The sequence below is a fragment of the Ixodes scapularis genome, unplaced genomic scaffold (assembly GCF_016920785.2).
Source record: "Ixodes scapularis isolate PalLabHiFi unplaced genomic scaffold, ASM1692078v2 PGA_scaffold1__304_contigs__length_218370807, whole genome shotgun sequence".
NCBI lineage: Eukaryota > Metazoa > Arthropoda > Arachnida > Ixodida > Ixodidae > Ixodes > Ixodes scapularis.
In genome coordinates, this window is record NW_024609846.1 from 64,745,142 (window position 1) to 64,758,380 (window position 13,239).

Below are 13,239 nucleotides of genomic sequence, written 5' to 3' on the forward strand. Positions count from 1 at the left end.
AGAAAACGCATCGCTCCGTCTGTACCGGGGGTCTACATTCCGCCAGCATTTCACACTCTCACTACTTCACACTCGGTCAGCGCAAACGAAAAGGAATTTTCGTAGATCGCTTTCGCCGTCCCGCAAAGGTATCCGCAACACGCTACGCTACCCGGAACTCTACAGTCAAGGCCATGGGCGCGCAGGCGCATTAGCGGCTTCTTCGTTGCGGAGGGCTTAGCGGAGTGGGAAACGCGGTCTACGAAAACTCGCTATAGGGAGTTTTCGTAGGCCGCGTTTCCTCCTCCGCTAAGCCCTGCGCAACGAAGAAACCGCTAATGCGCCTGCGCGCCCATGGCCTTGACTGTAGAGTTCCGGGCATCGTAGCGGGTTGCGGAGGGCTTAGCGGAGGAAGAAACGCGGTCTACGAAAACTCCCTAATAACTAATGCACCCTCAATTACTCCCCCAGGAATGCAAACCAACGTTAAAAAAAAGCAAAAAAAAAACAAAACAAAAAAACACACACACACACACAAAACCTGCACTATTTTATAGGCCCAGAGGAATGAAAAAGCATCATGAAAGATTTTGTTAAACAGTGCTTGTACTTCACTCTGAAAGAACACTGTCCCGGTGCTTTGCACTGGCGTCACATCATCCATTTCGCACCACCACGGAAGAGAGAGAGACGGGGAAGCTGCTTTTGTACGAATTTTGAGTGCCGGGTTAATCTTCGAGAGGGAGAATAGCGACGCGTGCCTTCATGCCCATGAAGCCACTCTAGCAACGCCTGGTCACGTCGGGGACACGCTAAAGAGAGTCCTTCCCCTCTTCTCTGGCGGTGGCCGGAGATCTCAAGGGATGACGTCAGGTGCAAAGCATGTATACTCCCTTTCAAGTCCATAAACTCTAATTTAATTTGTACTTTACTTAAAGTACTTTTCATATGCCCTTTACCCGACACTGGTTGTGAGTTGTCCCTTTTTTCGGTTATCGTCTCCTGTTTCAAATGCGTAGAAACCGGGGACTCTCACTGAAAGCAGAGAGCGCGACGTATTAAACATGTATACAAGTTATCCATCGGCGGTTTTTCCCGCTATCAAATCGAAAATGCTTTCATCAAAACGAATGGTATGGTTGAATGTGCTGGGAACTATGGTCTGTTGTCAGGGTGGAGAGTAAAGATCAAGATGATTTAAATCACACACGTTTTACTACGAATATTTTAATGAAACCTTTCCCGCAAAAATAATCCACAAAATGCTATTTTATTTAACGTTTGTCTATCATTTATTGCTTCCTACCTTTAAGAATTTAAATCTTAAGAAATATTTATAACAGATTTGCGTATCTAGCAAATCAGAGCGTTGAGGTTTCTTCCTACTTCGTTTGTCAGCAGAGGTCGGCATATTAGGTCGCCCTCACTCACCCTCACCCTCATAGCCACACTCACCTTCACCCCCTCACTCACCCTCACCCTCACATCACACTCACCTTCAGCCCTTCACTCACCCTCACTGAACCTCACGGCCCTCACGCACTCACCGCCCTCACGCCCCTCACCGCCCTCACGGCCCTTACGCCCCTCACTCACTCATGGCCCTCACGCCCCTCATCGGCCCCACGCCACTCACCGCCCTCACGGCCCTCACGCCACTCACCGCCCTCACGCCACTCACCGCCCTCACGCCACTCACCGCCCTCACGCCCCTCACGGCCCTTGCGGCCCTCACACCCCTCACGCCCCTCACGCACTGATGGCCCTCACGTCACTCAGGCCAGCTTCAGATGGGGCAATTTGACCCAGAAACTTTACGTCGCAACACCAGCAACACGGGCCACCCGCGATCACACGCAGCAACCAATTGCTGCAATTTGCCATCGTCATCATAAAATTTTATTTTTCTTGCACTATTTAGACACAATTACGCGTTATAAACGTGGTTTTATGCATTTAAATCTCGTTAAGAATACTAATGCACCTTTCTGAAACAGTTTATTTCCAAAAAAACAATCGATTTCAAACCAGAACCAAGTCTTTCGGTGTCATCATCACCGGCACGAAATATCACGGGAAAATTTTGCGTCCCTGATCGGATGCAGCCGCTCCAAACGTATTCCAATTGCTCCGAGTTGCTTGCTTATTTCGAGCCGGACCCGATCTCAGCAATTCGTGTCGATCTAGGGAAAGCTAGAGAACAACCCGCCATTAACACCAAAATTGCTGAGAATGATGCTCGATCTGAAGGGGGCCTCACGCACTCACCGTCCTCACGCACTCATGGCCCTCACACACCTCATGCACTCACCGCCCTCACGGCCCTCATGGCCCTCACGCCTCTCATGCCACTCACTGCCCTCACGCACTCATGGCCCTCACACCCCTCACGCACTCACCGCCCTCACACCACTCACGCACTCATGGCCCTCACGCCACTCACCGCCCTCACGCCCCTCACGCACTCATGGCCCTCATACCCCTTACCGCCCTTACCGCCTGCATGGCCCTCATGGCCCTCACGGCCCTCACCGCCTTCACGGCCCTCACGGCCCTCACCGCCCTCACAGCCCTCACGGCCCTCACCGCACTCACAGCCCTCCCGGCCCTCACGGCCCTCCCGGCCCTCACAGCCCTCACAGCCCTCACTGCCCTCACAGCCCTCACTGCCCTCACTCACCCTCACACTCATGAATTTTCCTGGTTCAGAAACTCACTCACCCTCACCTCACCTGTGAAGATGAGGGTGAGTGAGGGTGAGTGAGGGCCCTCATGAGTGAGGTTCGCCGAGGTATGTTTGTCAGTCACATAAGCATAAGTCGTTATGACTTGTGCAAAATAAAAAAGTCAGAACTCGAAAAAAAAAAGAAAAAGAAACATAATGTTCTATTGCAAGCAAAACAAAAGAAAAACAAACAAATAAAGCTTTTTTTTAATAAAAAAAGACACAACAACAAGATGCCTTTGTTCTAGTACAGTGGGGTTTATATTAATAAATATTATCAATCAAATTGTACTTTAGACGTTTAAATTTACAGTAATTCTGTATTCCGTATTCTTTTCAATGATCGGACAGATACATAAAAATAATTGCTTCTTGTAGAGCTATAATGATTGAAATCAAATTTATTTAATTTAAATAATATAAACCGGATTTAAACAAACCAATCTGATTTAAATAAAATCAATTTGACTTAAATAAAATAAATCTAATTTAAATAAAATAAACAAAACAAATCTGATTTAAATCAAAGAAATGTAATTTAAACCAAATACATCTGATTTAAAACAAAGACACTCGAATTAAATCAGATAAATATTACTTATTTTATTTGTAAGACAAAAAAATTATTTTTTTGTCAAACTTACTGTGGCAGATTTAGGAAAGCAGGACAAGCGCCCCCCCCCACACACACACACAAAGCTCTCTGCTCGCCATTATTGGCTGTTTCCTCCTCTCCACTCGCCTTCTCTCCAGTGTTCGGTCTGCTCAAGTGGAAAGAGATGACGGCTTTGGGGGAGGATTCTGTCTCTCCTATTCTTAGCCGGCAAACCATGCATAAATCTATGCTCAAACAAGTGCCGATGTCGTGATGCGCGTAATGCCATTGAAAAATCGGATACGCGTCCTGATACATTCTTGTTTTTTAATCAATCACGTGAGAAATTTTCTGTAGAAAATCTTGCCTGCCGAAGAATTACGCAATTGTGACGAAGGTGCAGAACCGCCACATTTATGACAGCACAGTCAGTTGTTTGCGCGCACTGCATTTGAGTCTCAAGTTGTCTTTTACACATCACACATTTTTTTTTTCTTTAGGAAGTGGGTCGGCGATTGAGCCAGATTTTTTCCGTGTATCACCAACGCGTCTTTTGTATCGTCATTTAATAGAAAAAGAACGAATATGAACGTGAGCACTAAACACCCCCCCCCCCAAAAAAAAAACAAAAAAAAAAAACAAAAACAAAATTCAATCAGTGTTAAAAAAAAAAAAAAAAACAAAAAAAAAAACAAAAAAAACATGAGTAGCAACTAGAAATTTATTACGAAAATCTTGACGTTTTGGACACTGTAACAGCAATGTCCAGTGCATTAATTCTATAGTAATGTGACGCTTGCGCGACGTATCAGATTCACCCATGACGAAGATTCCGAACAAGTAAAGCCTCAAAATTTCTTAAAATAACTTTTTTAAAACTCACTTCATACGTAAAAAAAAAAAAAAAAAAAAAAAAAAAAAAAAAAATTGCAAGTAACGTTTTGCATTTTTTTAGTACGTTACGTTGACTTTTCGTTATAAACAAGTTTGTTTACTTACTGATGAATGTATATAGTAAAATGTACAGAGTTAATTTCAGAATTAGCTGTGCGCTTTAGTTCAACGCCCAAATTTAGGTACTTGTGTAGAACTGGGAGTCGTCCAGCTGTAAGTATATTTTGATTTTATTGTAGTTGTTAAATTTCAATTTTTATTCAATGTATTTATACTGGTGCATTCGAAGCAGTACAAATGGGGCTTCTGCGTGTAGGTGGTGCCTTGCCGGCTTTGCGCACCGACGGATCGGCAAGACGCGCAGTAGCAGAAGCTTGTAGTAGCAGACGCCTCTTCAGCTCTCGGCCAATAGCGCACTTTGCGGGGCGCATGCGCGTCAGCACCGCGTCTATTAGAAAGATGGCGACCCAAGATGTTGAGTGATCTCTGTTGATGTTCCTACAAACCCACTTCACGATGGCTACAAAGCCTGTGGAATGGGTTTCTTCGTTGATCACGCGTTTTGAAGAACAGGTGAGTGAATCCCGACCTTGGTTGCGCGCGACCGCGTCGCCGTTGCCGGCGAAATTGTCAACGTCTGTCATCGCGATCGGAATCGAGCGGTGTTTTTGCGCGGCCGCCTTTCTGCCTTTTAACCGTTTTGCTCGCGCTGTCGCGTGATTTCCGCACGTCCGACACGGATCCACACCTCCGCTGTCCCGCACGAGCCCCGAACGTACGCGATCCGGTTCTCACGTATAGTCGTTCCGATGGTCCGTTCCCGCAGAAGCCGTCGGTGCCGCCGCCGACAACGGAAGTGGTCCGGGCCGCCCACACTCTGCTCTTTCTCAAGACTTACGCCCGGTAAAAAAATCTGGGAGAAAAAAAAAGAACAACATATATTTCTATATTCACCGAATCGTTTTTAACTACAGTTAGTTCGGAACGGGGTCCGGTGTGCGTTCACTGCTTGTAGAGATCGACGCCAGACTTATCCATTGGGGAGGGAGAAAAATCGAAACAAAAACAAAAGAAATGAAAGCGCAGAGTGGTACCGTTGGTGCTGGTATCCTCCTGTCTTTCCGCAGCAGCGCGCGAGTCCCGGCGGAGAGCAGAGGCGATCGATACGTTGGATTTCTTGGGGCAGGCGCGAGCTGTCATGTCGTCGTTGATGGTCGCAAAAATGCACCCGTCGTTGAAAAACGGAAGAAAAAGATCGGAACCCGTTAAATTGCTTACAACGCACCTTGCCTTAACTGGCTTTGCGTGTGGTAGTAGTATTCCAGTGACTAGGAAATTCGTTGATGCTTGGGCAGGCTGCTCGGCCAAGCCGGTTGTGTCGGGATTTCCGTCGGCGGAGACCTACGCACGGCTCGTCCATTCACAGAAACCAGCGGTACGGCGGTTAACCCGGAAAAAAAATAAATAAAAAAGTGTCCGTATTTTTGCGAGTATCTGCGTCGCATCACGTAAACACTCCGCGACAGGAGTGTGCTTCTATGAAATAAATAAACCTGGAGAGTGGGAGCGGAGGATTCTTTTTCTTCACTCCTCGTAAACGTTTTTTTTTCTTTTTTTTTTTTTTTAACATTTTTACAATGCGCTTAGAATGATGAATGGGGCGGAGGTGGTCGGCGGATTTCAGATGGCGGTGGTTGTGCGTTTCATTGAAGCTCGGTGCATACAATGTAGCGCTCGAATGAATTCCGGAAAGGGATGATCAACGAACACGACGCCAGATTTATTTTTGCGTCGACTGTTTGTCTTCGGGTGAATGGCCATGTAAAATGTCCTTCCGCGAAAATGACAAACTAAAGTTTTTCGGCAAAAAAGAAACAATTTGTATATTTTTACGACCACCATAATAATAATAATAATAATAATAATAATAATAATAATAATAATAATAATAATAATAATAATAATGGTTATATCAGGGCCGTACCCAGAAAAAAATTTCGGGGGGGGGGGGGGGGGGGGAGGGGGTGTTTCGGGGACAACGGCGGCCATTTTGAAAATGTCTATTGTCTTATTTTTGCCTATGAATCATGTGTATCGGTGGCATATAATGGAGAGTTATAGCAAACCGAAGAACCGGTCCCGGTTTGGTACCCGGTAGCCGACCGGTGCCACTGCGCGTGCACAGAGGTGGAGGTTAAAATCAGCTGGCTGCAAGTGCACCGACCAAAGCCATACCCAGAAAAAAATTTCGGGGGGGGGTCAGAATCCCCTACCCCCCCCCCCCCCCCCCCCCCCCTGCTTACGGCCCTGGGTTATATAACTTAATAATAATACCTGTAATCAGCAAGGGGTCTGAACCCCTGAGAGGAACATCTTTCCATCTCCCGTCCACTTCCGACGCCTCTGGAAGCAATCAATTTTACTGTGGCCCTCATGCCCCTCTTAGACTGCCAGGAGGTAAGGGTGAAGGGCCTCTCCTCGGAATTTTTGTTATGTTTGGTAGTTTACGAAATTTGTGAACCTGAGTTGGTGAGCTTGGAAGAGTCTTTCGCTCCAGTGGGATACCTTGGTGAGGTGCAGCGTGGCACTTACCATTATGGAAAAAACTGAAATAAGAGTTTTTATAGATTGTTTCTTCTGTCCTGCATCACTCTCCGCAACCCAATACGAGGTTCAGAACTCTTTAGTCAAGGCAAGGGGCGCGCATGCGCACTGGCGGTGTATCGGTTGTGGAGAGCGTAACGGAGTAGGGAAAATGATCTACGAAAACTCTTTATTGTCAGAAACATTTTAGCGGATCTGATGAAGTTAGGTCAGGGAAGTGGGTGCATACCAAGCTGGAGTCGGCTGATCTCTCGAAAGATTGTTACTTGTTGGCAGGGTGTCTTTGTTTTTAAAGGACCACTCTGCTCAATCTTTGTTATTGAGAAAATAATGCGCTCCTCTTAAAGGGACGCTGACAAAGTATTTTGGCTCGCCAAGGTTTTTATTTGTACATAACATATGATAGCCCAACTACCCAGAAAACAGTTCGCGGTTTGAAATTTGTCTTCTTTCCACCCGAAAACCGCCGATCGAGAACTGGCCAGTTGAGTCGCGCTCACTCTCTCCTCCGTGGTCACATGCCGTTTTCTATGGTTTAGACACAAGCACCAAATATAATCAAAGTCGTGGGTCATGGAAGGCGTTCACATAATATTAAAAAAGAAAAGAAATATGATATTCATTCTTTGTGGCTTCTAAAGACCTGCAAATACGTTTATAAAAAAAGACAAACAAAAAAACATTGCACAGCCATGTGATTTTTGCCAACTCTCTCCTGTATATTTCTTTTTCCTCCCCAGTCCAGTTTCAGTTTCGATTTAGAGCAGTTGAGTTTTTTTTACTTTATTAAAATATATATGTGATGCTGCAGCAAAATATTGATTGGGTAGTCTTCTGACACCATAATGAATCACCTGGCAAAAACTAAAAAATAAATTTTGTATTATGTATTGCCCGGAAACACAACAAGTGGGTCCTTCATGTTGATGAGGACATGGGTCTAATGCTGCCAGCTGCAGCCAAAGTTTAGTTTCATGATCATGCTTAAAGCAAGATTGCTTAAAAATACTTAAAGGGGCGGTGCAACGGTTTTAATGTTAAAAGAATTGCCAGTTTGCATTTTTTATGTTGTTTATACAAGCCCAAGTGACCAAAAACGCGTCACCTTTCCCAGAAAAGCTGCTGATCTGCTGCGTAATCGCAAGGCAAAAAACGAATTACTTGCCGATCTGCAGCCGCCTGTGGCGGCTACGGGAACTAAAATGACGGCGTCTCTGGGGGTACGCGGAACTCAACAAACCCTGTCCCCCTCCGCTGCTACACTCGCCGTCAGCCCGTGGCGAACCGTCCTTTGTTTCCATCGCTCGCCGCGACCTTCGACGAGGCTAATCCTTTAAAAGTCGATAATTGCGGAGGAAGTGACTGATCTCTCAAGAGAGGACCCAAGGGGAAACCACGTGAACCCCCAGAGTACGTCACATTAAAGTCGACGTGGAGAGTTGAAAGGCACTTCGACCTTGGATTTGTTTCATTTTTTTCTAATAAGAACTAGCACTCGCAAGAAAAGGCGGTTTTCTGTGTTTAGTTCCATAGGTGACGCAGATTAATGTCCGCAGTTAATTGGCCAAAGTCTGAAAATCGTTGCACTGCCCCTTTAAGCTTCTTAGAAACAAACAATGTAAAGCTGTCCACTAATACCTGTAAATGTGACATCGCCTTTTACCCCAAAATTTTCAGAATTGAGAAGAGCTTTCTTTTAAAGCATATCTATAAGGTGGCAGAAGTTCGCCTTCCATTATAAAACAAGCCGGAAAAATTGGTGCCTTCTGTACATAGAAAGCTCGAACTTTCATAGAATGTGCACTGAGCAGGTCAGTTTTACCGTGTGAATGTTCAAGGCATAGTTCTCTTCCCGTGAAAAATTAAAGCAAAAGACTTGCCCAAGTCAAGGTTGGGTGCATTCGCAAATGACTGAGGTAGCAACGCTGTTTTCTTGTGGCACCATCTCTTGACAGGAGCAGCAAGCAGACGGCGCGCTCTGTTGTCTGCTGGCTGCCCCTATCGGGACATGGCGCAACAAGTAAAAAGCGTTGCTAACTTACCGTAGTCATCTGCAAACGTGCCCAACCTTGACTTTGGCAAGTTTTTTGCTTGCTGTAGATTCTTACGGAAAGTGAACTATGCCTTGAAATTTCACACAGAAAACTGACTTGCTCATTGCGCATTCAGTGAAGGTTAGAGATTTTGATGTGCAGACGTCGATTATTCCCGGCTCGTTTTACGGCAGATGGACGGCTTGTGCCACCCTATATATACTTTCTTTGAATCAGTCTAAGATTATACTAACGCCAGTGGATGCTTCAAATGTGAATGAAGATTTTATTTCAGCCCACAGTCATGATGGCGAGGCGTGATGTGCTGTTATTGTCATTGTAGCTAGTTTTAAGGCTCTTTGTTCTGCCAGAGCAGTTAAGGAGTTTTTGCTGAAATAGACAAGAAGAATCGGGGCATTTCTAAATGTCTCTGCTCACAAATTCCTCTTGTCTATGTCGTAGGATGTGCTAAAGGGTAATAAAAGCTCTCGTTCCACAGGCAAAAAATTTGGACTCGCAAAACTCACTTTTAATTTATCTAATTTAAGGCACCTCTTTCTTAAATTCCGAGGCTGGGCAACAAGCTTTCTGTAGTGTATTCTTATTGCTTCCGATAGGCACTAGCGATGCAAGCTCTTGATTTTTTGGAGTTGAGGGGGGGGGGGGGGGGAGGGGGAGGGGAGGGAAGGGAGAGGGGGGGGGGCGATTTTATGAACTGTTGCTTTCATTGAGCAAACTACGACCGAATTACGTTTTATGTAAGGGAGCGCAATTCCGATGTGTTTACCACGTGTTCCGAGCCAAACGCGCATTCCCTGCCTCTGTGCAGCTTCCGTGCCGGAGTGGTCCTCAGACGACACACTCTCGCATCAACGTGGAGCAGAACAAAGAGTGCCTCATCAACATCAGCGAGTACAAGTTCTCGCTGGTCATTTCGGGCCTCACCAAGATCTTGCACTCCGTCAATGAAGTGGTGCGTCACACCATTTCCCACACTTCCCTTTTTCTTCTTCGTGCGTGAGCGGAAAATTTACTGTCATCGAAATCCGAGTTAGAGCATAAGAACCTGCTTGTAGCGGCCTCCTGCTAACGAGGGGCCCGAAGTTCTTGCCTTTACTCGCACTCGGTTGGGAGACGGAAAGGAGCCGTTGGAAGAGCCAAGGGCTGTGCATTTGTGGATGGAAGGAGTGCAGTTTGTGGCTTGCGTTGGTACGACTGAGCGACAGTACGTGTTACGAGCGCATGCTTGTGTTTCTGAGTCACATAAGAGGTCTGCTAAGCAGACAAGTTATTCCTTTTTTTTTTGCCGCCAGGTAGCGAGCTCCTAGTTTTTTTTTATTTCTAACTACTTTCTAATTTATATTGTGTCTTTTGTGCAAAACGCGTTTTGGTGACGGGTCCTGAATGTGATGCACAGGTATCTGGTACTCACTGGTGCGCACTATCTGCCAGTGTGCATTGTGTGAAATTGTGAATTGTTTTCTAATTTAAGAGCTTGCCCTTCGTGATGCATGCAGATGTAGATTTGAAGCCTCCAGCTGAGCAGCAAGAAACCAACCTCAACTCTTGCTGGCCTCTTCCGCCTTCCTCGCTTATTTTTTTTTCAACGCACATATTTTTAAGCATTTAGGCTAAATTCTGTTAATAACTTTGACCCGCAATGTGCACTGCGGTGAACGTCACGTTCGATAGACTTTTCGGAATCTAAATTGGAAAGCACTCGATTACCTTAATAATATATGGCCTCAGTTCATTGGACCCTTTTTAACTGCCAATTACTGCACAGATCATCACAAACTAGTACCTTGTTGCTCCGAAATAAGAGCTAGGTAGGTGCTGGCCAGGAGTTATGCCGATGGCATGTGCATCAGTGATGTGTTCGACAGTCTGAACTTGTTGTTAGCCAGTTTTGAAACCTAAGATCTCTTTTTTCGCTACTTGAAACTTGTTTTGTAGAGTCATACACATTCCCTTTCTATTTGCTGACGAGATTGTCGGCGAGAGGAGTGTGTGTGGTGATAATAAGTGGGTCGAGTTTCTGAGACGGGGCCCAAGGTTTATTGCGTTGTGCGTAAGCCCCTTTCTGTGTACCACACCTGTATGTTCCAGTTCCTCTTCCAGAGGGCACACAGCCAGATTCAGCCGGAATTCGAGAAGAACTTCTACGAGTCCCAGCTCATTGTGCTGGACACGCTGGAAAAGTGCCTCAACAGGGTGGGCCTCCCTCTTCCACTTCCCCTTTAAAGTGATAGCTTTATATGGGACCTTCACGGGCCTTTTTTGTTCGAATTGGTCCAACCACAGGACGCCGCAATGCCGCGTGACTTCAATCTCCCCACTAAATTTGGTGGCGAAATTGTGACATTGCATCACTTGACAGCAAGAGTGTCACATTACCACATCACACAATGTCATAATGATTTTCGCGTTAAATTTAGCGGGGAAGTTGTAGTCCCATGGCCTGACATTACGTGATGTCAGGTCATGTGACACTTTGATGTTGCCACGTGACCACATCATGTGACCCCGGGTTTCTGGCCATAATTTCCGATCAACACCCCATCAAGTGCTATTGGCCCCATCGCTGCATTTAATGGAATGTCTAAGCCAGGCAGTTTGTTTACCTGTAAAATGTAAAATTTTGTTTATGTCGCATGTTAGAGGTGGGCCCTTCGATGACCTATTAGGACACCGAGTGATCCACACTTTAAATCCTGGCTTGGCGGGACATGTCCTGGCCCAGCCTTGACTGGCATCATGTGATGGAGGATGCTGAACCGAAATTTGGATTTCAGAAAATAAGACCGCAGAAAAGTTGAACAGGGCGCTACAAACTCCAAAACATCACTCATATGTCAATGTCTCAAACGGATGGCCGTATTCTTGGAAAAGAAGGGTGCGCTTAAGCGAGGACTACGACGTCACAATCCTCCTGGAACAGTTGAGAACGAGAAGTAGCTGCCTGGCTTCTCTCCTCCTCACATCGGGTCATCAGCTCGAGGGGACGAAGCAAAGAGGAGAGGGAATGAGAGTCACAACGTGACATGTCTCATCGGCCGTGTTCGATTGTGCACTTTTCGAAAATTCGGCCATCCTAGCTTAGAAATGTCGCTGTGTGAGTTTTGTTTCTGGGTTTTGCAGCGTTCCGCCCATCGCTTCAGCCTTGTTTTGTGAGCTCCGAATTTCGGTTCAGCATCCCTTTAATGCTAGTACTGCTTTAACTAGAGCAAATTTAAATTTATTCTTGCGGCTGGGAAACTAAAAGATATTTTATGTTCTTTTTTTTATTAGGGGCATGTGAATACTGCAGTGATGTGATTGCTGCGCCAATTGCGCCAAACTGCGCCAAGGGGCTAACTCGCTACATTCTGCTACATTTTGCCAAAATATCGGTAATCTGCGCCAAGCCTGCGCCAAAGGACCAGTTTTGGTCGCTTTTCAAAACCGAAACTAAACTGAATACCGTAATTGAGCATGCGTGAGCTAACTGGCACAGGCGGCCGCCCACACAAAGTACCCTGCATCAATTCTGGCATTGTAATCCTGGAGCCGGGGAAAAAAAGGGACGTAGAACAGGCACAAAACTCCAATGTCAGTATTGAACCAGCTCGCCTGCACCCTTGCTTTAGTCACATTAATCGTCCATCCGGTCTCGCATGGTTTTTCCCGCCGTCTCTTCTTTCGCGCTCTCGTCGTCTCGTCAATCTAGTCTCGCGTTCTTTTTTTTTCGTTTTTTTTTAAACGAAATTACATTTTTGCGTGGCAGGAGTTACTTTTTGAGCTGAAACACTCGCTTCTGAAAGCAACGGCCGTGGGAAAACTATTTGGTCCCCTGCCGGCCAGTCCGCGCGTGGCTACAGATATGGACCTTCCTAAACTGAAACATAAGGACCGCCGCATGTTCATCAACATTCCTATTCTTGTTTACTACATACGCTACTACGAAAATCCCTCTTTAACTCAAAGACTGCTGTGTGGAAGTATTGATTACCGAGGTTTCTCTTGGTTGGCTTTCTTTCAAGAGGGACCCAGTACATGAAAAATCTGTTGTGAAAGAAAGTTGGTGAAGAAACGTGAGCTAAAGCAAAGAAGGCAATATCTGCACGCTGAACCCGCACATCGCGCTTGTTTGTCTCGAGTTCAGTCTTTGCACAAAGCACTCCAAGAACGTTTTGACCCTGACTCGCGATGTCTTGCATCGATGCGCTCAGGTTCTTTTTTTCTGTATGTTTAGCTTGTACCTCGCCTGCCGGCCTTGCAAGCACGCGCCGCTGAACTGTTCATTGCCGCATACTGGGCAGTTAGATTTTGCATACATTTTTGGAAACCAGTTGGCGACAGAGCGGAGAGACATGATTTCGGTTTCGATCGAACAGCCGTCTCCGCTCGCGCGACGAAGCACGTGCAGC

The 13,239-nt window shown here is 46.0% G+C and overlaps 1 protein-coding gene across 1 annotated transcript in view; it reads left to right on the plus strand.

The window, feature by feature from the left end:
* The first annotated feature begins 4,662 nt into the window (after window positions 1–4,662).
* The window catches only part of LOC115320979 (neurofibromin), a 121,168-nt gene continuing 112,591 nt past the window's right edge, over window positions 4,663–13,239 (plus strand). Inside the window, exons 1-3 of the mRNA XM_040216203.3 lie at window positions 4,663–4,766; window positions 9,660–9,803; window positions 10,940–11,044. Coding sequence (XP_040072137.1) covers window positions 4,686–4,766; window positions 9,660–9,803; window positions 10,940–11,044 — 330 coding nt within the window. The 5' untranslated portion in view covers window positions 4,663–4,685. The remainder of the gene's footprint in view (window positions 4,767–9,659; window positions 9,804–10,939; window positions 11,045–13,239) is intronic.